The sequence below is a fragment of the Heterodontus francisci genome, chromosome 18 (assembly GCF_036365525.1).
Source record: "Heterodontus francisci isolate sHetFra1 chromosome 18, sHetFra1.hap1, whole genome shotgun sequence".
NCBI lineage: Eukaryota > Metazoa > Chordata > Chondrichthyes > Heterodontiformes > Heterodontidae > Heterodontus > Heterodontus francisci.
Window position 1 is genome coordinate 77863004 of NC_090388.1, and position 26395 is coordinate 77889398.

Here is a 26395-nt window from a genome sequence, read left to right on the forward strand (position 1 = left end):
GTTTCGGGCAGACCAAAGGGCGTCTTCCACCGAATTGATAGTCCTCCAGCAGCAGTTGATGTTTGTCTCGGTGTGCGTCCCTGGGAACAGCCCGTAGAGCACAGATTCCTGTGTTACAGAGCTGCTTGGGATGAACCGAGACAAAAACCACTGCATCTCTTTCCACACCTGCTTTGCAAAGACACATTCCAGGAGGAGGTGGGCAACCGTCTCTTCCCCACCACAGCCACCGCGGGGGCATTGTGCGGAGGGGGCGAGAGTTCGGGCGTGCAGAAAGGATCTGACGGGGACGGCCCTTCTCACCACCAACCAAGCTACATCTTGGTGCTTGTTTGAAAGTTCTGGTGATGAGGCATTCCGCCAAATTACTTTGGCGGTCTGCTCAGGGAACCATCCGACAGGATCCCCCGTCTCCTTTTCCCGTAGGGCCTTGAGGACATTCCGTGCAGACCACTGCCTGATGGATCGGTGGTCAAAGGTGTTTTCCCGCAGAAACTGCTCCACGAAGGATAGGTGGTACGGCACGGTCCAACTGCATGGAGCGTTCCGCGGCAATGTGACCAGGCCCATCCTTCGCAACACCGGGGACAGATAGAACCACAGCACGTAGTGACACTTGGAGTTTGCGTACTGGAAGTCTACACACAGCTTGATGCAGCCGCACACGAAGGTGGTCATCAGGATGTGGGCCACGTTGGGTACATTTTTCCCACCCTTATCCAGAGATTTGAACATCGTGTCCCTCCAGACCCGGTCCATTTTAGATCCCCAGATGAAGCGGAAAATGGCTCGGGTGACCGCCACAGCGCAGGAGTGGGGTATGGGCCAGACCTGCGCCACATACAGCAACAACGTGAGCGCCTCGCACCTGATGACCAGGTTCTTACCCACAATGGAGAGAGATCGCTGCCCCCACATGCTCAACTTTTGTTGTACCTTGGCTACTCGTTCCTCCCAGGTTTTGGTGCACGCCCCGGCCCTTCCGAATCATATCCCCAGCACCTTCAGGTAGTCTGACCTGACGGTGAAGGGGACAAAGGATCGGTCAGCCCAGTTCCCAAAGAACATGGCCTCGCTCTTGCCGTGGTTAACTTTGGCTCCCGAGGCCAGTTCGAACTGGTCGCAGATGTTCATCAGTCTGCACACAGACAGCGGATCTGAACAGAAGACGGCGACGTCATCCATGTACAGGGAGGTTTTAACCTGTGTGACTCCGCTGCCTGGGATTGTCACTCCTCTTATGCTCGCATCCTTCCTAATAGACTCAGCAAAGGGTTCAATACAGCAAACAAACAAGACCGGGGAGAGAGGACAGCCCTGTCTGACTCCAGATTGGATCGGGAAACTTTCCGATTCCCACCCATTGATTGAGACTGCGCGACTGATGTTTGTGTAGAGCAGTTTGATCCAATTGCAGATTCCCTCCCCAAACCCTATTTTGGAAAGCACGTCCATCATGTAGGTGTGCGATATCCTGTCAAAAGCCTTCTCCTGGTCCAGGCTGATGAGGCAGGTGTCCACCCTCCTGTCCCGCACGCAGGCGATCGTATCCCTGAGTAGCATGAGACTATCAGAGATCTTCCTGCTGGGTACAGTACAGGTCTGATCGGGGTGGATCACCAACTCCAGAGCAGACTTGACTCGACTGGCTATGACTTTGGACAGAATCTTGTAGTCAACATTAAGCAGTGAGATGGGCCGCCAATTTCTGATTTCTGCCCTCTCCCTCTTCCGCTTGTAGATGAGGGTGATGAAGCCTTTCCTCATGGATTCTGACATGCTGCCGGCCAGCAGCATACTCTCGTATACTTCCAGCAGGTCCGGGCCGACCCAGTCCCACAGGGCCGAGTACAACTCGACCAGTAAGCCGTCGCTTCCGGGAGTTTTACTCGTCTCGAAGGACTCGATAGCCTTTGTCAGCTCGTCCAGAGTTAGCGGCTTGTCCAGTCTCTCCCTCCTGCTGTCATCTAAGACCTTTGTGATAGATGACAGGAAGGACTGGGAGGCTCTGCTGTCTGTGGGCTTCGCGTCATACAACCCAGCATAAAAGGATTTGCTGATCCTTAGTATGTCGGACTGCGAAGACGTTACTGAGCCATCTTCTTCCTTCAGGCTGCTGATAACAGAGCTCTCTCTGTGTACCTTTTGGAAGAAGTAACGCGAGCACGTCTCGTCCTGCTCGATGGAGCGGACTCTGGACCGGAAGATGATCTTGGAGGCCTCTACTGATTTTTCTGCTTCAGCCTATTCCTGCCAGCTCCATGAGGAATCCTGGGGAGCCCCTGTCACAGGAGGCCTTGGAGCAGGCTTTCAGCTACCACTTCAAGAAGACCCTGACGCAAACACATAGTGGGAGATAGCTGACTGTTCTCTGCAACACCCAGAGGATCTGGATCAAAATATGCAAGATGATGGCAGGCCTGAGGAAAGGCACACAGGAAGGTCACCCAACAGTTGCCTATAGCAGGCATCTACACCAAGTATAGACTGTCACATACAAGCAGTTACTGTTCTATTGAAGACCCTACCAAAGCTTTCATGCAACATTACAGTATTTCATTGCTTAGCATGCAAAACCATACCAAAAGGATGATACACCTGCAACTTATGTCTGAAATTGCAATGATGCTGAAAGGCTCTTCCTTACAAATCCTTCCAGTACATCCTAACTCCAGAAAGCATGTAGAGTTGTTGATATATAAGATGGACATGTGCTCACAATGTATGTACTCCTTAAACTCAGCATTGTAAGAATACTTATCTACTTGCGGGAGACATTGATTCATAATAACAAGAGAACAGATCCCACCTGGAAGAATACTTTCCCCTCCCATTATAAGACCATCCTGAACCTCCTGAGCTGCAAGAGTATTGAGTGACTGTTTAAAGGTGAAGCAAAAGGCTTCCCTCAAGGTATCACCAGGCATTTTCACATCTTCTCCCCCTACTCATGCACAGATTTAAAAAGACACATTTCCCTCTCTACGATGTCACCAGTGTCTCCATGCATTATAAACCAATGTGATTTCCCAATAAAATATGAGGCCTGGAACACACCAACTAGGCTGACAGAGAACACAGCCAGACTACTTAGCTGCAATGCATCTCTGTTTGGTATTTCTGAGTGTCAGCACTTCTATTAATGTAACCTAGACCAACAGCTGACCAGTGAACCCAAGCAAGTCAGTTTCTTATGTGATACATTGTAAGTGCCAGCTCAGCTAAGCCACACCATGGAAGATGAGGAAAATGAGGCTGAAAAGATAGCGTGGTCCAATTGTTTAGATGTTGAGCAGAAAATAATGATGCCAAAGGAGGAAGAGCCTATCTGGGTGACCACATGATGCCATTATTAACCCCCTGTGCTTTGTGAAATCCAACAGTTTAGGAAATTGGCATTCCTGTCATATTCTTACTGATATTGTTATGAAAGTGTCTCTGTGTTTTGTTAAATATATTTTTTGAGGATTAACTTTTTGAAACATTGAAGAAATGTTAAACTTTGGGGTTTTCAAAGGGGGGTCATGTAAAGGCCACTTGACCTTGAAAAACAGTCCCTGGAAATGTTTTTAAAAGGAACACTGAGAGGTCTTGTGAGGAAAACAAGCCTTTCCGGGATACCACCTGACTTCCAGCAACGACAACAAGCCTTTCCTGGAAACCACCTGACTTCCAGCTCAATAAACAACAGAGAACTTTGGACAGCTGGAGAAGGTGTTTACAAAGAAGTGACAGATCAAAATTGATGGAGGTCAAAAGGTTTTGCTTTTGAATTTTGAGTTAGGGTTGAACTGTACAAAAAGAAATAGACCTTCGAAGGAGAGGAGAGAACTTCCAAGGAGAAAGAGAAGGTCCAAGGACAGAAGAGAATTCCCAAGGAAGGAGAGAAGACCACAACCCAGCTCAGCTTTCCAGCACCTCTCCAAAAGACCCTGAGAAGTCCAATGTGTCAACTCATCTCATCTGTCTTTGAAGAAAAGCCTGCTAAATTAATTCTCAACGCCACCTGAAAAGAACTGTTCTAAAAGATCCCAGTGACCCGTCTGCGTGCACTCAGAGACCAGACTGCATGCCAGTTTTGAAGCACAACATATCTCATCTGCTGTTTCTTCAAGAATGAGCAAGTATTCAGCCCGTGTTTTTTTTGTCTGTAACAGAGCTCTAAAAACAAAAATCCCTTTATTTTTCCAATCAACTGGTGTATGTGTGTGCACCACATACTAAGGCTAAGGTAAAAAGGGGACTTTAATATTTCAAATAAAAACAAGAAATGCTGGAAATACTGAGCAGGTCTAGCAGCATCTGTGGAGAAAGAAACAGAGTTAACCTTTCAGATCAGTGACCCTTCTTCAATCTGTGCATTTATGCTTTACTTCATTACTGGTTAAGACTTGTTTAATAATAAACCGATAATTGTGCTGTTTATTAAAGAAACCTGGTTGGTGTGTTTTATTCTGGGATAAAAATAGTCTATGATTGACCGTATCGGTACGTGTGAAAAAACTTAAATATATGCTGTGACCCATGGAGAAGTGGAACAAGAATAAACAGTGCACGCCTCTCGCCTCGGTCGTAGCAATATTCAATGAAAAAGGAGATAGAAGTGTTGGCCAAGCTGAACAATGCATCAGTCGCCTGTGTTACGATCCTCCGAAGATCAACAAACCAAAAGAACTAAATTAGTCATAGAGTTTTACAGCACAGAAACAGGCTCTTCAGTCCAACGTGCCTGCGCCGACCATCAAGCACCCATACAACCTAATCCCATTTTCCAGTACTTGGCCCATAGCCTTGTATGCTATGGCGTTTCAAGTGCTCATCTAAATACTTCTTAAATGTTGTGAGGGTTCATGCCTCTACCACCCCTCCAGGCAGTGTGTTCCAGATTCCAACCATCCTCTGGGTGAAAATTTTTTTCCTCAACTCCCCTCTAAACCTCCTGCCCCTTACCTTAAATTTATGCTCCCTGGTTATTGACCCCTCCGCTAAGGGAAAAAGTTCCTTCCTATCTAACCTATCAATGCCCCTCATAATTTTGTATACCTCAGCCTTCTCTGCTCCAAGGAAAACAACCTTAGCCTATCCAGTCTCTCTTCATAACTGAAATGCTCCAGCCCACGCAACATCCTGGTGAATCTCCTCTGCACCCTCTCCAGTGCAATCACATCCTTTCTATAGTGTGGTGACCAGAACTGTACACAGTACTCCAGTTGTGGCCTAACCAGTGTTTTATACAGCTCTAACATAACCTCCCTGCTCTTATATACTATGCCTCTGCTAATAAAGGCAAGTATCCCATATACCTTCCTAACCACCTTATCTACCTGTGCTGCTGCCTTCAGTGATCTGTGGACAAGCACCCCAAGGTCCCTCTGATCTTCTGTACTCCCTAGGGCCCTACCATCCATTGTATATTCCCTTGCCTTGTTAGTCCTACCAAAGTGCATCACCTCACACTTCTCAGGATTAAACTCCATCTGCCACTGCTCCACCCATCTTACCAGCCCATCAACATCATCCTGTAATCTAAGGCTTTCCTCCTTACTATTTACGACACCACCAATTTTCGTGTCATCTGCGAGTATACTGATCATACCTACTATATTCATGTCTAAATCATTAATGTACACTACAAACAGTAAGGGTCCCAGCACCGATCCCCGTGGGACCACACTGGTCACAGTCCTCCATTTGCAAAAACAACCCTCGACCATCACCCTCTGCCTCCTGCCACTAAGCCAATTTTGCATCAAATTTGCCAAATTACCCTAGATCCCATGGGCTCTTACCTTCTTAACCAATCTCCCATGTGGGACCTTAGCAAAAGCCTTACTGAAGTCCATGTAGACCACATCAACTGCTTTACCCTCATCTACACATCTAGTCACCTCCTCGAAAAATTCAAATTTTGTTAGACACGATCTCCGCCAATAAAGCCATGCTGAATATCCCTGACTAATCCCTGCTTCTCCAAGTGGAGATTAATCCTGGCCCTCAGAATTTTTTCCAATAATTTCCCTACCACTGACCTTAGATTGACAGGCCTATAATTACATGGTTTATCCCTGCTACCCTTCTTGAATAATAGTACCACATTTGCTGTCCTCCAGTCCTCTGATACCTCTCCTGTGACCAGAGGATTTGAAAATTTGTATCAGAGCCCCTGCTATCCTCCCTTGCCTCACATAGCAGCCTGGAATACATCTCATCTGGACCTGGGGATTTATCCACCTTTAAGCCCGTGAATACAGCTAATACTTCCTCCTTTTCAATGCTAATGTGATCAAGTATATCACAATCTCCCTCCCTGATCACTACACCAGCATCGTCCCTCTCCAGAGTGAACACAGATGAAAAGTAATCATTTAAAACCTCACCTATGTCCTCCGGCTCCACACACAGATTGCCTCTTTGATCCCGAATGAGCCCCACTTTTTCCCTGGTTATCCTCTTTCCCTAACATACTTATAAAAGGCCTTGGGATTTTCCTTTATCTTGTCTGCCAGTGATTTTTCATGTCCTCTCTTCGCTCTCCTAATTACTTTTTTAAGTATTCCCCTACACTTTCTATACTCCTTTAGGGCCTCCGCTGTTTTCAGTGCTCTGAATCTGCCATAAGCCTCCAGGGTTCCCTTGATTTGTTGGTCCTACCCCTCACCTTTAAAGGAACATGATGGACCTGAACCCTCACTATTTCCTTTCTGAATGACTCCCACTGGTCTGATGTAGACTTTCCTATAAGAAGCTGCTCCCAGTCCACTTTGGCCAGTTCCTGTTTTGTCATATTGAAATCTGCCTTCCCCCAATTCAGTACTTCTTTTTCCGGTCCCTCTATGTCCTTTTCCATAACTACCTTAAATCTTAAACAGTTATGGTCACTATCCCCGAAATGCTCCCCCACTGACACTTCCACCACTTGTTCGGCTTCATTCCCTAGGATTACATCCAGTACCGCTCCTCCTCTTGTAGGACTCTCTACGTGCTGACTCAAAAAGCACTCCTGAATGCACTTGAAGAATTCCGCCCCCTTTAAACTTTTTGCACTAATACTATCCCCTCTAATATAGGGGAAGTTGAAATCCCCTATTATTATTACTCTATTATTTTTGCACCTCTCTGAGATTTGCCTACATATCTGCTCCTCTATCTCTCTCTGACTGTTTGGAGGCCTGAAGTACACTCCCAGCCAAGGGATTGCCCCCTTTTTGTTTTTGTTCTACCCATATGGCCTCATTAGAGGAACCTTCCACGATATCATCTCTCCTTACTGCAATAATTGACTCCTTAATCAACAGCGCAATGCCACCTCCTCTTTTAACCCCTCCCCTATCACTTCTGAAGATTCTATACCCTGGGATATTAAGCTGCCAGTCCTGTCCTTCTCTCATCCATGTCTTTGTGATAACAATAATATGACAATCCCATGTGTTAATCAACACTCTCAATTCATCTGCCTTATTGGTAAGACTCTTTGCATTAAAATAGATACAATCCAACCTTGCATTATTTGCTTGAGCCTTAACAGGTCTACATTTACTCTGCCCTCCAGACTGACTTCGCTTCTCTTCTAAATTTGAATGTACATCACCCCTTACTGTGCTTCCACTCTGTATTCTGATCCCCCTGCCAAATTTGTTTAAAACCCCCCCCAACAGCACAAGCAAACCTCCCAGCAAGGACATTGGTCCCGTTCCAGTTCAGGTGCAACCCGTCCATCTTATAATGATCCCACCTTCTCCAGAAACAGGCCCAGTGATCCAGGAAACTAAAGCCCTCCCTCATGCACCATCTCTTCAACCATGCATTCATCTGCTCTAACCTATTATACTCACTAGCCCAAGGCACCAGAAAAAACCCAGAGATTACAACCTCTGAGGTCCTACTTTTTCATCTGCTGCCTAGCTCCCTAAATTATTTTTGCAGGAGCTTATCCCTCTTTCTACCTATGTCATTGGTAACAACATGGACCACAACCTCCGGCTGTGCACCCTCACCCTCTACAATACTCTGTACCCGCTCGGTGATATCCATGACCCTTGCACCAGGGAGGCAACATACCATCCTGGAACCATGCCTGCGACCACAGAATTGCCTATCTGTTCCTCTCACCACAGAATCCCATACCACTATTGCCCTTTTTTCCCATCGCAGCACAGCTGAGTCACCCATGATATTCCAGTTATGACTTTCGGTGCACTCTCCAGAGGAACCCTCTTTCCCATCGGTACCCAGAACTGAACATCGGTTAGAAAGTGGGATGTCCTCTAGGGACTCCTGCACCACCTACCCTGACTTCCTTGTCCATTCGGCGGCCACCCAGTCACCCCGACTGTGCTTGCCCAGGCACCGGCTTGACTACCTCCTGAAATGTGCCATCCACGTAGTCCTCCACCTCGTGGATGCGCCACAGTGACTCCAGTCACCGCTCGAGCTCCGAAACCCGAAGCTCAAGCTTCTGCAACTGGAGACACTTTCCGCAGACATGTTCGCCAAGATCACATGGCATGTCTACGACTTCCCACATTGCACGGGAGGCACATTCAGCTTGGCCAAGCTGCCCTGTCATTACTTAACTTTATAATGAAAACTTGCTAGTTGAAATAAATTCACGCAACGATCCCCAATAGAAAAAGCAAATGGGAAAGATTTCACTTTTAAAACTTTTATTTGAACAATCAAACCAAAATCAACACAAATTAAGCACGAATTAACAGACAAATCACAATCAATGTATACATTACAAATTGTATATTAATTATCAGAAACAACAAAGACAGATCTCATGGATTTACTGGGCTGTCCACTCAGCATATGTGGCACCAACTACAGCCACAAAGTTCTTCAAAGCTCTGAACCTCCTCAGGTAGATCTCCAGCTTCTTTCTTCAAAGATGTATCCACCGATTTTCATCCGACAACAGTTCCCCTTCAATTCAACTTGCATGGGTACCGTCTTCACCAAAAGGCACACTCTCCAGAACCTCCTCAGCTTTGCTCACGACAGTCTTAATGCTTGGATCCACCAGTATTACCTTCATCTAAGCCCTTCAGTAACAACCTGTGCACTTTTATAGCCGGGTCTGGTTAATCAGTTACTTTAAGTAACAGAAACAGCATCAGATGCTGACTTTCTTCAGCTTGCCAGTGCTCCACTTCTGACTGAGCTTGGATAGCTGTGTCCTTTATATCTGGTTTCAATGAGTTTATGCTTTCCCAGAAACCTTAAGTTTCAGTTTTCATTTCAGTGTGTGTTTCGGTTTTAGTCTCCCTTTCAGTTAGAGTCTGTCTCAAAGAAAACACAAATTTTAAAACCAGGGTCAGGCCACCTAACAGAACATTTGACAAGTCATCTGTTCAGACAACAGCTCGGACATGATCCCCCACCAGTGCTGCAACCCGCGGATTCCATCACACTGTTTGAAACACAGTGGACAGCAAATTGGCTGATGCTGCAGATGTGCCTTATACTAGCCTTGAAGGACATATAGGCATTAGAGCTCAGTGTCAAGGTGGCCTTGATCACCACTGAGAGTTCCATCTTTATAGTGGAGGTTGGGCTCAGGTCTTCTTGAGGCAGATGGTGCAGCTCTGCATATGGCTCCTCGGTCAACCTGTGTTTGCAGAAGCGGCTCTCCTCAGTCATTGTCAAGTGACTCTGCATGGCCAACAGATACAGCTGACAGCATAATGATGGACACAAATCTGCTGCCATCTCACCTTCATAGCATACTTTCTTTGTTCTTCTACATCCTCTTGCCTGAACCCCCATCACAGGGAAGCATTGAAAACAATCCCCATATCTTGCAGTGGGATGGCAGGGAAGGATGTTCGGGTTCAGTTCCAGCTCTCCAATTTTAGAATCGTTTGAATGGTCCAGATAATTGCTTAGGTGTGTTCATGCCTTCTCCACTTAGTTACTCATTTCCAATTTTCCTGAACTGCTTCAATCGTGAAAATAAAAAGACACTTCACTTTGACAGTATGGAGACCTGAACCCAAATGCCACAAGGCAGGCAGGTCATCATGTACATCTGTTCGGTAGGTCAGTGACCTACATCGTAATCATCTAAGCTAATTTTATCCTCCTTTTCAAAAGATGTCGTAAAAAGTTAAATTGTTTACCCAACACAAAAAGGATATCGCATGAACTGTTCCAATGAAAGGTCATGGAACTGAAAAATTAACTCTGCTTCTCTCTTCACAGATGCTGCCAGACCTGAGTTTTTCCAGCACTTACTGTTTTTATTTCAGATTTCCAGCATCCACAGTATTTTGCTTTTACTCTATCCATGCTAATACGTTACTCCCTATAACAGGGGCCCTTATTTTCTGCAGTAACTTTTGATGTGGCACCTTGTCAAATGCCTTCTGGAAATCCCAAGTACACCACATCCACAGGTTTCCCTTTATCCACGTTGTTTGTTACTTCCTCAAAGAACTCGTATAAATTAGTAAAATACGATTTCCCTTTCACAAACCATGTTGACTCTGCCTGATTGCACTGAGATTTTCTAAATGACCTGCTACAACCTCCTTAATAGATTCCAGCATTTTCCCTATGACAGGTGTTAAGCTAACTGGCCTGTAGTTTCCAACTTTCTGTCTTCCTCCTTTCCTGACTAGCAGAGTTACATTTGCTATTTTCCAATCTGATGGGGCCTTTCCAGAATCTAGGGAATTTTGGAAAATTAAAACCAATGCATCCACTATCTTAGCAGCCTTTTCTTTTAAGATCCTAGGATGAGGTCCAACAGGACCTGGGGACTTGTCAGCTTTTATTCTAATAATTTTCTCAGTACCGCTTCCCTGGTGATGGCAATTGTTTTAAGTTCCTCCCTCCCTTTCAACTCTTGATTCACAATTATTTCTGGGATGTTACCTGTATCCTCTACAGTGAAGAGAGATGCAAAAAATCTGTTCAATTCCTCTGTCATTTCCTTACTTTCCATCATTAACTCCCCAGACTCTCTCTCTGGAGGACCAATACTCACTTTACTTACTCTTTTCCTTTTTAAATACCTGCAGAAACTCTTACTATCTGTTTTTGTATTTCTTGCTAGCTTTCTCTTGTACTCTAATTTCACTCTCATTATTCCTTTAGTCATTCTTTGTACTTTGTCCCAAGTACTTCTGTGGCACCACTAACTGGTGAACTACTGACCACTCCTTGCCCTCAGATCTGTGAGGGCAATTCCATTTCCTCATCAGTACCTCATTCTTTAAATGTTTAGTTTAGAGATACAGCACTGAAACAGGCCCTTCGGCCCACCGAGTCTGTGCCGCCCATCAACCACCCATTTATACTAATCCCACATTAATCCCATTACCCTCTCACATCCCCACCTTCCCTCAATTCCCCTACCACCTACCTATACTAGGGGCAATTTATAATGGCCAATTTACCTTTCAACCTGCAAGTCTTTGGCTGTGGGAGGAAACCGAAGCACCCGGCAAAAAAACACGCAGTCACAGGGAGAACTTGCAAACTCCGCACAGGCAGTACCCAGAATCGAACCCAGGTCGCTGGAGCTGTAAGGCTGCGGTGCTAACCACTGCGCCGCCCAATTTCCTACTATTTACATTCTACGAACCAGAATATTCCAAACCTAAATGCCCAAGGAGAATTCCTTTATTTAATAAAGGCTAATGCACAGAGGCACATTCCATTGCAAATTGGGCTTGTTTCCTAAAATAAAAATCGAAAGGGACTTTTATTTCAACTTTCTCTTCAATTTTTAAAAGGGAAAACAGAATGCATAGCATCAGGTTACTCAATCAGAACTGGTTCCTTAATATCTCTGTTAGACCCATGTTAAAGGACACTAGAAGAGGCAAACTGGCAGCCAGACAACAGCAAACAGGTTCAAATCAGGAAAAGACGATTTTTGGATGAACAATCAGGAAGATTTTCTTCACACAAATGATCAACACATAAAATGGACTCCCAGATAAATTAACAAAGGCAAAATCCCCAAAATCAAATCAATAGCCAAATGAATGGCACAGTCAGGGGAACCTTAGGGTCATTTTAAAGGGATGAGTTAAGATGGAACAAATGGCCTTCCTAGTCCATAATTACCTGATGATCTTGCATGATATAATCTGCCAGTAAACAGACAGACCACACCAAGAAAATCACAAAAAAGGTCCAAGGCTTCTCAACAACAATTTGCATGGCGTGCAGCACCCCTGTAAACCAAGTGCAATGGCATTTACCTTCCACTTCTGTTTCCTCATTATGGACCGACAGCTCGCTTATCTACTCTAATCTTCCTCATTTATACATGCATCATCTGGTACCAACATCTAAAGGTAACAAAAGGATTACAAATGATGCATACTATTTTGTTTTTTGCAGTGTGTTTTACTTAAACAAAAAGAAAGATTTATGTTTATATGGTGCCTTATCACATTTCTCACGAAACATTTCAAATTACATTGGAAAAAAGACCTGTATTGATATATCACCTTTCATGACCTCAGGACATCCCAAAGCACTTTAAAACCAATTAATCATTTCTTGGAGTGTTGTAATTTAGGGAATGATGCAGACACTTTGCAAGGTCCCATAAACAGCTATGTAATGGATTAGAATTTACTGTAAAAATAATGGAGAGGCTAACGCTCTCACTATCATTTATGCACAAAGCCGTCAGCAACTTCAGGCGAGTGTAGATGTGCAGTTAAATGTGAAAATCCAGAAGTTGCTATCTGAGATGTACCTCTCCTCAGCTGTGCAAAAATGGCGAGAGGTTCCTGTACTGAGGTAATATGTAATGGCTTGTATTTATATACTGCCTTTAAATTAATAAAACATTCCAAGGCATTCACAGGCGCATTATAAAGCAAAATTTGACACCAAACCGCATGAGGAGATATTGGGGAGTTGGCCAAAAACTTGCTCAAAGAGGTAGATTTTAAGGACCTACATAAAGGAGGAAAGAATGATAGAGAGAAGTTTTGGAAGAGTTCCAGATCTTAGGGCCTAGCCAGCTGGAGACATGGCACAAATGGTAGAGCAATGAACATCGGGGATGCTCAACCCGCCACAATTATAGGAGTACAGATATCTCGGGGGGTTAAGCGGCTAGTGGAGATTACAGAGATCATGACAATTAAGGCTATATTTTGTGCCTGTCTTCACAGTAGAGGAGACCGTTATATACCAGAAATAGAAAGTAACCTAGGGGATAATAAACAGTGAGGAAATTAAGGCAATTAATATCAGCAGAAAAAAATGCATTGGAGAAACTTAAGGGACTAAAATCTGACAAATCCCTGGGACCTGATGGCCTACATCCTAGGGTTCTAAAAGAGGCAGCTGCAGAGATAGTGGATGCATTGGTCATGATTTTCCAAAATTTCCTACATTCTATAATGGTCCCAGTAGATTGGAAGTTAGAAAATGTAACACTGCTATTCAAGAAAGGAGGGAGAGAGAACACAGAACTACAGGCCAGTTAGCCAGACATCAGTCGCTGGGAAATTGTTGGAATCTATTATTAAGGAAGTCTTAACAATACACTTACAAAATCACAGTATGATCAGATAAAGTCAACCTGGTTTTACGAAAGAAAAATCGTGTTTGAAAAATTTATGAGAATTTTTTGAGGATGTAACTAGTAGGGTAGATAAAGGGGGAAACCAGCAGATGTAATATACTTGGATTTCCAAAAGGCATTTGATAAGGTGCCACACAAAAGATTAATATGCAAGTTAAGGGCAATATTTTAGCTTGGATAGAAGATTGGTTAATGGACAGGAAGCAAAGACAAGGGATAAATGGGGCATTTTCAAGTTGGGAGGCTGTAATTAGTGGAGTGCCACAAGGATCTGTGCTGGGGCCTCAGCTATTTACAATCGATATTAATGACTTGGATACATTACTCTCGGTCTCATCATATATGTTTGCTGACAATACAATGCTAAGTGGGAACGCAAGCTGTGAGGAGGACACAGAGGCTGAAAAGAGATTTAGACAGGTTAAGTGAATGGGCAACAAGGATGGAGTATAATGTGGGGAATTGTGAAGTTAATAGAAAAGCAGAGTATTTTTTTTTTAAAAGGCATGATGTTGTAAATGCTGATGTTCACAGAGACTTGGGTGCACTAGTACAAGGAACACAGAAAGTTAGCATGCAGGTATAGGTATATGGCATGTTGTCCTTTATTGCAAGGGGAATGGAGTACAATAATAAAGAGGTCTTGCTACAATTGTACAGGGCAATGGTGAGACCACACCTGGAGTACTGTGCACAGTCTGGTCTCCATATTCAAGCAAGGATATACTTGCCTTGGAGGCAGTACAGCAAAGGTTCACTAGAGTGGTCGCTGGGATGAGAGTGATGTCCGAAGATGAGAGGCTGAGAAATTGGGTCTCTATTCTCTGGTGATCTCATTGAAATATACAAGATTCTGAAGGGGCTTGACAGGGTAGATACTGAGAGGTTGTTTCCCCTGGCTGGGGAATCTAGAACAATGGGGCACAGTCTCAGGATAAGGGGTTGACCAATTAGGGCTGAGATGAAGAGAAATTTCTTCACTCAGAGCTGTGAATCTTTGGAATTGTCTACTCCAGAGGGTTGTGGGGATGCTCCATCATTGAATATATTTAAGACTGACATAGACAGATTTTTGGTCTCTCAGGGAATCAAGGGATATTGGTAGCGGGCAGGAAGTGAAGCTGAAGCCAAAAATCAACCATGATTGTATTGAATGGCAGAGCAGGCTCGATGGGCCATATGGTCTGCGCCTGCTCCTATTTCTTAGGTTCTTATGAAGAATTTGAAAACTAAGATGAGAATTTTAAAATAAAAAAGTGTTGCTTAACTTGGAGCCAATGTAGGTCAGTGAGCGCAGGAGTGATGGCTGAGTTTTGGATGACCATAGATTTACAGGAGTGCGTAAGAATAGTCAAGTCTATTTGCTGTTTGTAGTATATATAAATGATTTGGAGGAAAATGTAGCTGGTCTGATTAGTAAGTTTGCGGACGACACAAAGGTTGGTGGAGTTGCGGACAGTGATGAGGATTGTCAGAGGATACAGCAGGATATAGATCGGTTGGAGACTTGGGCGGAGAAATGGCAGATGGAGTTTAATCCGGACAAATGTGAGGTAATGCATTTTGGAAGGTCTAATGCAGGTGGGAAGTATACAGTAAATGGCAGAACCCTTAGGAGGATTGACAGGCAGAGAGATCTGGGCGTACAGGTCCACAGGTCACTGAAAGTGGCAACACAGGTGGATAAGGTAGTCAAGAAGGCATACGGCATGCTTGCCTTCATCGGTCAGGGCATAGAGTAGAAAAATTGGCAAGTCATGCTGCAGCTGTACAGAACCTTAGTTAGGCCACACTTAGAATATTGCGTGCAATTCTGGTCGCCACACTACCAGAAGGACATGGAGGCTTTGGAGAGGGTACAGAAGAGGTTTACCAGGATGTTGCCTGGTCTGGAGGGCATTAGCTATGAGGAGAGGTTGGAAAAACTCGGATTGTTTTCACTGGAACGACGGAGGTGGAGGGGCGACATGATAGAGGTTTACAAAGTTATAAGACGCAAGGACAGAGTGGATAGTCAGAAGCTTTTTCACAGGGTGGTAGAGTCAGTTACTAGGGGACATAGGTTTAAGGTGAGAGGGGCAAAGTTTAGAGGGGATGTGCGAGGCAAGTTCTTTATACAGAGGGTGATGAGTGCCTGGAACCTGTTGCCGGGGGAGGTGGTGGAAGCAGGTACCATAGAGACGTTTAATAGGCATTTTGACAAATACATGAATAGGATGGGAATAGAGGGATACGGACCCCGGAAGTGCAGAAGGTTTTAGTTTAGGCAGGCATCAAGATCGGCGCAGGCTTGGAGGGCCGAATGGCCTGTTCCTGTGCTGTACTGTTCTTTGTTCTAGGGGTAATGATGTCATGGATGAGAATTTCAGCAGCATATGAGCGAAGGCAGGGACAGAGTCAGGGCGAATGTTATGGAGGTCGAAACAGGCGGTCTTCGTGACGGTGTAGATATGGAGTTGGGCGCTCATGTTGGGGTTAAATATGACACCAAGGTTGTGAACAGTCTACTTCCAGCTAAGACAGATGCGAGGGAGAGAAGAGAGTTTGCAATGGGAACTCAAAATAATGGCTACGGTGTTCTCAGGGATCTTTTACATCCAACCAGGCAGGCAGATGGGGCCTCCATTTAACGTCTCATCCATAAGATGGCACCTCTGACAATGCAGCACTCCATCAGTACTGCCTTGAAACATCAGCCTTGATTTTTGCGCTCAAGTCCCAAAGTGGGACATGAACCTGGAACCTGTGACTGAGAGGCAAGAATGCTACCCACTGAGGTCAAGTAGCACGAAGTTCAGCTTGACTGAGTCATGCAAGACAGCGTGCTTAACTCAGGAATTTGGTAAGTGTGCAAATTTGGTGCAGTGAAGGAGCAGGTGCTGTTGTGGCCTTTTTCAGAACAAGGAGTGATCCAAGAGGGGGAGCTGGAGACAGTGAGACCTGAGAGCTGAGGTCCAGAGGCATTAATTAGGTGAGCAGGTAGGTGATTGATTGATGCATTTTAAGGTGTTTTTTCCTATCTAAACTGGGACAGGGGAGATTATTGTATTAAATTTGCAGTTTAACTAGTTAGACTAGATAATAAAATGAAAAATTATTATTCAGTGATATTTCTAAATTTGAAATCTAATTAGTTAAATAAAACACAATAAAGATGGTCGGGCAGGTGATGTGTTGCAGCTGCAGCAGGTGGCAGTTAGTGGACACCAGTATGATCCACAACAACCACATCTGCAAATGTTTCTGCAGCTCAAGGAACTTCAGCTCAGAGTTGATCTGCTGGACTCCGAGATTTAGACACTGCAATGCATCAGGGGAGGAGGAAGGTTACCTGGACACTTTGTTCCAGGAGACAGTCACATCCCTTAGGCTCTGTACTTCAGATTTGGCCATTCTCAGGGACAGGAGGGTGTGACTACAAGTGAGGTAAGTATGGGATCCAGAAGATAGCAATGAAGCGGCCTCAGCCCTTGTACTGAACAGGATTGAGGTTCTTGCAGCGTGTGTGGATGACAGCAGGGACTGCAGGGAGGATGAGCAAAGTGATCACAGCACCATGGTGCAGGGGGCCATTCAAATGGGGGGAGTAAAAAGGAATGTGTAGTAGAAGGGGACAGTATAGTTAGGGGGATAAATATTGTTCTCTGCAGCCGAGAGGGTGCGTTCCAAAGGCTATGTTCCCTGCCCCGTGCCAGGGTTAAGGATATCTCCCTGGAGCTGGAGAGCAACTTGGAATGGGAGGGGAAGGATCCAGTTGTCTTAGCCCATGTAGGTACCAATGACAGAGGTAGGACTAAAAGAGGTTCTGCTGAGGCAGTATGAGCAACTAGGACCTAAATTAAAAAGCAGAACCACAAAGGTAAAATGCTCTGGATTACTACCTCACAAGAAAATTGGCATAAGGGAAATCAGATCAGAAAGTTGAATGTGTGTCTCAAAGATTGGTGTGGGAGAAAGAGTTTTGATTCATGGGGCACTGGTACCAAGACTGGGGAAAGAGGGAGCTGTACCGTTCAGATGGCCTCACCTGAACTGCGGTGAGGCCAATGTCCTGGCAACTGTATAACTAGGGCTGTAGAGAGGGCTTTAAACTGAATAGTACTGGGGAGGGTTCAGGTGAGGGGAAATTTAGAAAGGACAAGGCAATAGCACAGGGTAGCGATACGGGTAATGATAACCAGAGTGTGACAGGAAGGAACACACTGTACAAATGTAAGAGTACACCAGCAAATAAAGTCAGAGTAGGGAATAATGGTAAAAAGACAGAATAAAAGGCTCTTTATTTGAATGCATGCAGCATTCTACACTCTGCAGCCCTGCCACATTCAGTCGTGAATGATGGTGGACAATTAAACAACTAACAGGAGGAGGTGGCTCCACAGATAGCCCCATCCTCAACGATGGGGGAGCCCAGCACATCAGTGCAAAAGACAAGGCTGGAGCATTCATCTTCAGTCAGAAGTGCCAAGTGGATGATCCATCTCAGTGTCCTCCTGAGGTCCCCAGCATCACAAATGCCAGTCTTCAGCCAATCCGATTCACTCCCAAGTGATATCAAGAAACGACTGAAGCGACTGAATACTGACAACATTCCGGCAATAGCACTGAAGACTTGTGCTCCAGAACAAGCTGCACCCCCAGCCAAGCTGTTCCAGTGCAGCTGCAATGCTGGAATCTAACCGGCAATGTGGAAAATTGCCCAGGTACATCCTGTGCACAAAAAGCAGGACAAATCCAACCTAGCCAATTATCGCCCTATCAGTCTATTCTCGATCATCAGCAAAGTGATGGAAGGGGTCGTCAACAGTGCTATCAGGTGGCACTTGCTTAGCAATAACCTGCTCACTGACACTCAGTTCGTGTTCCGCCTGGGCCACTCAGCTCCTGACCTCATTAGAGCCTTTGTCCAAACATGGACAGAAGAGGTGAACTCGGCTGCCCTTGATATGAAGGCAGCATTTAACTGCGTATGGCATTAAGGAGCCCCAGCAAAACAGGAGTCAGTGGGAATCAGGGGAAAACTCTCCGCTGGTTGAAATCATACCTAGCACAAAGGAAGATAGTTGTGGTTTATCTTTTTTTTTATTTATTTAGAGATGCAGCACTGAAACAGGCCCTTCGGCCCACCGAGTCTGTGCCGACCATCAACCACCCATTAATACTAATCCTACACTAATTCCATATTCCTACCACATCCCCACCTGTCCCTATATTCCCCTACCACCTACCTGTACTAGGGTCAATTTATAATGGCCAATTTACCTATCAACCTGCAAGTCTTTGGCATGTGGGAGAAAACCGGAGCACCCGGAGGAAACCCACGCAGACACAGGGACAACTTGCAAACTCCACACAGGCAGTACCCAGAATTGAACCCGGGTCCCTGGAGCTGTGAGGCTGCGGTGCTAACCAATGCGCCACTGTGCCGCCCTGGTTGTTGGAGGTCAATTATCTCAGTCCCAGGATATCACTGCAGGAGTTCCTCAGGGTAGTGTCCCAGGCCCAATCATATTCAGCTGCTTCATCAATGACCTTCCCTCCATCATAAGATCAGAAGCGGGAATGTTCGCTGATGATTGCACAATGTTCAGCACCATTCGCCACTCCTCAGATAATGAAGCAGCCCATGTCCAGATGCAGCAAGACCTGGACAATATCCAGGCTTGAGTTGATAAATGACAAGGAACATCTGCGCCACACAAGTGCCGGGCAATGACCATCTCAAACAAGAGAGAATCTAACCATCTCTCCTTAATGTTCAATGGCATTACCATCACTGAATTCCCCCACTAACAACATCCTGGGGGTTACCATTGACCAGAAACTGAACTGGACCAGCCACATAAGTACTGTGGCTACAAGAGCAGGTCAGAGGCTGGGAATTCTGCAGCGAGTAACTAACCTCCTCCCCAGTGCCTGTCCACTGTCTACAAGGCATAAATCAGGAGTGTGATGCAACACTCTCCACTTGTCTGGATGAGTGCAGCTCCAAAAACACTCAATAAGCTCAACACCATCCAGGACAAAGCAGCCTACTTCATTAGCACCCCATCCACAACCTTTAACATTCACTCCCTCCACCACTGACGTACAGGGGCAGCAGTGTGTACCATCTAAAAGTTGCACTGCAGCAACTCACCAAGGCTCCTGAGACAGCACCTTCCAAACCCACAACCTCTACCACCTAGCAGTTCAAGAGCAGCAAATGCACGGGAACACCACCACCTGCAAGTTCCCCTCCAAGCTACACACCATCCTGACTTGGAACTACATCGCCATTCCTTCACTGTCGCTGTGTCAAAATCCTGGAACTCCTTTCCTAACAGTACTGTGGGTGTACCTACACCCCAAGGAGTGCAGCAGTTCAAGAAGGCAGCTCACCACCACCTTCTCAAGGGCAATTAAGGATGGGTAATAAATACTGGCCTAGCCAGGACGCCCACTCCTATGAACGATAAAAAAAAAATTCATAAGATGGATGAATTGATATCACAAATAGAAATAAATGGGTATGATATGATAGCCATGACAGAGATATGGTTGCAAGGTGACCAAGGCTGGGAACTAAATATTCAAGGGTATTTGACATTTCAGAAGGACAGTAAGTAAGGAAAAAGAGGTGGGGTAGCTCTGTTAGTAAAGGATGAGATTACTACAGTAGTGAGAAATGATCCCGGTTTGGAAGATCCAGATATAGAATCTTAGTCCAGGTGGATATAAAAAATAGCAAAGGAAAGAAGTCACTGGTGGGAGTAGTTCATAGGCTGCTTAACAGTGGCTGCACTGTATTGAAGTATAAATGAAGAAATAATGGAGGCTCGTAGGAAAGGTACTGCAATAATTGTGGGCAATTTTAATCTTCATATAGATTGCACTAATCAAATTGGCAAAGGTAGCCTGGAGAATGCGTTAATAAAGTGCATTCGGGACAGTTTCTCAGAACAATACATTCTGGAACCAACCAGTGAACAGGCTATTTTAAACCTGGTAATGGTCAGGAGATCCACATGAGGTGTGTGATGCCAAAATCATCACACTATACAAAAACAAAGGTGACAGAGGAGACTGCAACAACTACAGGGGCATCTCACTCCTTAGCATCATGGGGAAGGCCTTTGCTAGGGTCATACTTAAAGGACTCCATTTACTTGCAGACCAAGTGTACCCAGAAGCGCAGTGCTTTTTCCATGCCGGCAGATGTACTGTGGATATGACTTTCTCCATACGCCAGCTACAAGAGAAGTGTAGGGAACCCCTTTACCTTACTTTTGTATCTCTTACAAAGGCATTTGACACCGTCAGCAGAGTAAGGCTCTACAATATTTTGGAAAACATTGGCAGTCCACCAAAGCTCCTCAGTCTCATCCACTCCCTCCATGACAACATGCACTGCACTGTACAGTTTGATGGCTGCACTTCCAACAGTTTCTGAGTGAAGAATGGAGCGAAACAAGGTTGTGTCCTAGCCCCCACTCTGTTTGACAGCTTCTTCTCCATGCTCCTGACCTTCGCCTTCCCTGCAGAAATGGAAGGAGTCTACTTGTACACTAGGTCAGACGGCAAGCTCTACAATTTATCAAGGCTGAAAGCGAAGACAAAAACACATCGCGTTCTAATCAAAGAACTCCTTTACCCGGTGATGTTGCGCTAGTCGCTCACACTAAAACTCAGCTACAAGGACTCAGACTGTTACTCCAGTGCTGTAACGTGTTCTCCATGATTATAAGTGTCAAGAAAGCTGTGGTCATAGGACAAGGTGTTGCATCTCTGCCCCTGATCACACTAAATAATACCCCACTGGAACTGGTTAGCACATTCTGCTTGGGTGACAATCCGTCCCTTAATGCAGAGCTTGATGCACGCATAGAGAAAGCAGCTGCCACCTTTGGTTGACCTCATAGTAATGTATCATCTAGGCAAGAGTGATCATAATATTCATATTCAGCTTAAGAATGAGAAATTTGGGACTCTGAAACTTAAGTTATGGCAATTACAAGGGTATGAGACAAGAGTTGGCTGAAGTGGACTGGGAAAATAAGTTAAAAGGGAAGATGGTAGAGAAGCAGTGGTAGACATTTAAGGAGATATTTCATAACTTAACAAAGATATAGACCATTGAGAAAGAAAAACAATGAAAAGGATACACCATCCGTGGTTAACTAAGAAAGTTAAGGATGGTATCAAATTGAAAGGCGTACAATGCTGCCAAGATTAGTGGTAGGCCAGAAGATTGGGAAAAATTTAGAAACCTGCAAAGGATAACTAAAAAAAGAGGGAGAAATTAGAGTATGAGAGTAAGCAAACAAGAAATATAAAAATAGACAGTAAAAGCTTCTACAAATATATAAAAAGGAAGAGGGTAAGAAAGTAAGTGTCGGTCCCTTAGACAATGAGACTGGGGAATTAATAATGGGAAACAAGAAAATGGCAGAGACGTTAAACAATGTTTTATATTTGTCTTCACAATAGAAGACACTATAGCATTCTAAGAAAAGTAGAAAATCAAGAGGCAAAAGAGGAGGAACTTAAAATAATCATGATCACTAGAGAAAAAATATTAGGAAAACTAATAGGACTAAGGACTGACAAGTCCCCTGAACCTGATGGCCTCCATCCTAGGGTCTTAAAAGAAGTGGCTGCAGAGATAGTGGATGCTTTGGTTGTAATCTTCCAAAATTCCCTAGAAAGGTCCCAGCTGATTGGAAAACCACAGAATTAACAACTCTATTCAAGAAAGGAGGGAGACAGAAAGCAGGAAACAATAGGCCAGTTAGCTTAACCTCTGTCATTGGGAAAATGCTGGAATCCATTATTAAGGAAGTAGTAGCAGGATATTTAGAAAATCATAATGTAATCAGACAGAATCAACAATGTTTTATGAAAGGGAAATCGTGTTTGACAAATTTATGAGTTCTTTGAGGATGTAACAAGCAGGGTAGATAAAGGGGAACCAGTAGATGTAGTATATTTGGATTTCCAAAGACATTCGATAAAGTGCCACATAAAAGGTTACTACACAAGGTAAGAGCTCATGGTGTTTGGGGTAATATATTAACATGGATAGAGGATTGGCTAACAGGAAGCAGAAAATAGGAATAAATGGGGCATTTTCAGGTTGGCAAACTGTAACTAGTGATCCAAAGGGATCAGTGCTGGTGCCTCAATATTTACCATCTATATTAATGACTTGGATGAAGGGACTAAGTATATTGTAGCCAAATTTTTGAACGATACAAAGATAGGTAGGAAAGCAAGTTGTGAGGAAGACACAAAGTATGTCTGCAAAGAGATATAGATAGGTTAAGTGAGTGTCAAAAATTTGGCAGATGGAGTATAATGTGGGAAAATGTGAGGTTGTCCACTTCGGCAGGAAGAACAGAAAAGCAGAATAATATTTACATGGAAACTGCAGAATGCTGCGGTACAGAGGGATCTGGGTGTCCTCGTAAATGAATCACAAAATGTTAGCCTACAGGTACAGCAAGTAATTAGGAAGGCAAATGGAATGTTGGCATTTATTGCAAAGGGGATGGAGTATATAAGTAGGGAAGTCTTGCTACAACTCTACAGGGCACTGGTAAGGCCGTACCTAGAGTACGGCATACAGTTTTGGTCTCCTTACTTAAGGAGGGATATACTTGCACTGGAAGAAATTTAGAGGAGGTTCACTAGGCTGATTCCTGGGATGAAGGGGTTGTCTTATGAAGAAAGGATAAGCAGGTTGGACCTATACTCTTTGGAGTTTAGAAGAATAAGAGGTGATCTTATTGAAACATATAAGATGCTGAGGGGACTTGACAGGATAGATGCTGAGAGGATGCTTCCTCTCATGGGGTTATTTAGAACTAGGGGGCACAGTTTCATTTAAGAATTAGATGAGGAGGAATTTCTTCTCAGAAGGTTGTTAATCTTTGAAATTCTCTTCCCCAGAAAGCTGTGGACACTGGGTTATTGAGTGTATTCAAGACTGAGTTAAACAGATTTTTGATCTACAAGGGAGTCAAGGGTTATAGGGGACAGGCAGCAAAGTGGCGGTAAGGCCACAATCAGATCAGCCATGATCTTATTGAATGGGGGAGCAGGCTCGAGGGAACCAATGGCCCACTCCTGCTTATGTTTTTATATCACGAGTAACTGGGAAGGGACAGGTGAGTACACAGATGTTACCTGCAGCTGCAGGTGGTGACTTACTTTGTTCTTTGGCCTCGTTCCAACTGGGAGGGGGAAGCGGAATGTGGGTGGGGAGTGATACAAAGAAGTGATCAGAGATGGTCTTATCTGTGATTGATACGATGGGAGTAGCAACACCATGAAATGACAAGGCCAAGGGGGTAGCTGTGAATATGGGTTTACATGGAAGGAGAAATTAAGGGACGCTAAGAGTATAATGAGTGGAGATGGGGGTTGAAATCACCAAGGATGAGAAGTTACTTGCTACAGAGGCTGAGGGAGGAAGGCGGTGAAAATACCTCCTTCAGAAAATTTTTATGGTACTCGAGTGGGTAGAGAACAAAGATTTTAAATGAGAGGTGATGGGAAGAACAAGGTGAGATCCTTAAAGGAGGAGAAGGTGCCTAAGGAGAAAAGGGACAGGGTAAGGTGTGATTTGGTGATAAGAACACACCAGTCTTGGAGGGGCAAGTGCAAGATACGATTAAACTCACCACAGAAATTAAGAGCTTGTCCATTTCAATCTAAGGATTCTTTTAATGGCTTGGTAAATCTTCATTACTGCCAAACAACTTGGCACTTCAAATTAATTATTGTAAGTGTGGAGTCTCATTCCTTCATCTTTTAATTGTTATTGGAGTCTTTTTTTTAAATTTAATTTCCATATGCTTTTCAACTTTGTCTCTTTTTTTCTCCCTCTCTTCCTTTTCTGTACCTGATTTGACACTAAATTTGTTATGCTAAGCTACACTTCCTGGTGCAAACTCTGGCTGTTCATTAGTAATGATTTAATCTGATTAGTTAAGGAGATACACAGTTGCTTGCCTTGCTCACACGGGTTCCAAATACCCTGTAGAGGGCACTCCGCTGTTTCAATCTCTCATTTGCAGCAATTTGCTGAGCAAAAAAGCTCATGGAAATTAGACAGGCAACGGCAAGTCTAACGAATGGCAAGTACCATTCATTTGCCAGTTCCAGCAAGTTCTGGCCCATTAGCCAAATAAAACTTTTCTAGTGTGTTGGTTGAGGGATAAATAATAGCCAGTACACCAAGAAGCAATTTCTCTGCTCTTCTTCGAAATGGGTAGCGATGAAGGGGGACTCTGTTTAACGTTTCATCTGAAAGACGGCACCTCCAACATTGAAGCACTCCCTCAGTATTGCACGGAGATGTCAGTCTAGATGTTTTGCTCAAGGCTTTGGAGGGGAAAGTGGCAATGATTATTCTATAGACAAATGTGGTAGCAATTTTTTTGTGCAAAACAAGTTCATATGAATAGGAATGAGCTGAAGTGGAGTTCATTTGTTCTTGCGTGATAGGATCTTCAACCACTAGAAAATGCAGAAGAATGTCTCACCTGAAGGATGCTATTTCCCCCAAACAAGTCAAACTCATCCTCACCTGGACAGTAAAGGCTTCTCTTTCTTGTCGTCTTCTGTGCACTTCTGCAAAGGCCATTATCAATCCTTTTTCAATTCTCTGAGTGAAGTTGCAAAATCTCACATCAACATAACGAGGGACAAACTGCAGAACTGAAGGAAAGATTAAATAATGTAATTTTTGAAGAACACAGAATGCGTCATGAGCATGTCATTGATTTATAATAATTGAAAAGGCTATACTGCACATTGGGACATAAGATTCAGGAATTTCATCATTTTCTGGTAATCATACTACATGATACTGCCTGCTATTACATGAAAGGCAAAAGCCTGGTTTACCCACAACAAGGCAGCTATGAATCCCTATGATCAGAGCCCACGATAGTCTCTCAATAAGCCAAATTACCTTTTTAGAACATAGGATTCCAGGATGTTGCCAGTGAAATACAGTCCATATTTCTGTGAAAGGAAGTGGCCCAGATTATGGTTATCCATGGCATGCTAGCTCCAAGATTGAGGCTGGTCAGATCATCACCTTCTCTCCTTGAACATATATGGGAGGTAGAATATTTGGCTGACCAGGTGTGGGTTTATATGAGTTTTATTTTGTCAACATTGAAGGACAGGCAAAGTCTCTTGTAAGCAAAATTGAAGAGATCGAGAGAGGCTTGCAAATCTGGTGCAGAGTGGCAACGACACTGCAGACATCCACAAAATGTAAATCACACATGTCTATGGTGGTCAGTTTAATTTTAGCATGGAAACGACTGACGTTGAAGGGTTTTCCATCTAATACTCACACCAGAGAGCAGCTGATCTTTCATGAGGTGAATAGCCAGTCAGGTAGATTGTAAGTAGTATGGGGGCTATCGCACAGCCTTGCTTGACCCCAGTTCGGATTTTGAAGGCATCTGTTTCAGATCTCCCACTCAAGACAGCTGCAGTCATATCATCATGGAGCAATTGCAGGATTGCAATGAAGTTTCTTGGACATCCAAATCTTTGGAGCACAATCCACAGAGCCTCGCGATTTACTGAGTCAAATGCTTTGGTCAGGTCGATGAATGCAATGAAGAGTTCCTGGTGCTGTTCTCAACATTTTTCCTGAATTTGTTGGACAACAAAGACCATGTTGGAGATTCCTCTGGAAGGTCTAAAGCCAAATTGTGTATCTAGGAGAATTTCCTCAGCCACAGGAAGGCCCCGATTCAGGAGAATGAGTGTCAGGATTTGCCCTGCTATGGACAAGCGAGAAATACCTCAATAGTTCCCACAGCATTA

General features: G+C 44.3%; 1 protein-coding gene across 5 annotated transcripts in view; it reads right to left on the reverse strand.

The window, feature by feature from the left end:
* The window catches only part of si:ch211-1e14.1 (UPF0606 protein KIAA1549), a 405473-nt gene that overhangs the window by 154188 nt on the left and 224890 nt on the right, over positions 1-26395 (reverse strand). For all 5 annotated transcript variants that reach the window (XM_068051054.1, XM_068051057.1, XM_068051053.1 and 2 more), the window contains one exon: positions 25134-25264. In XM_068051054.1, coding sequence (XP_067907155.1) covers positions 25134-25264 — 131 coding nt within the window. The remainder of the gene's footprint in view (positions 1-25133; positions 25265-26395) is intronic.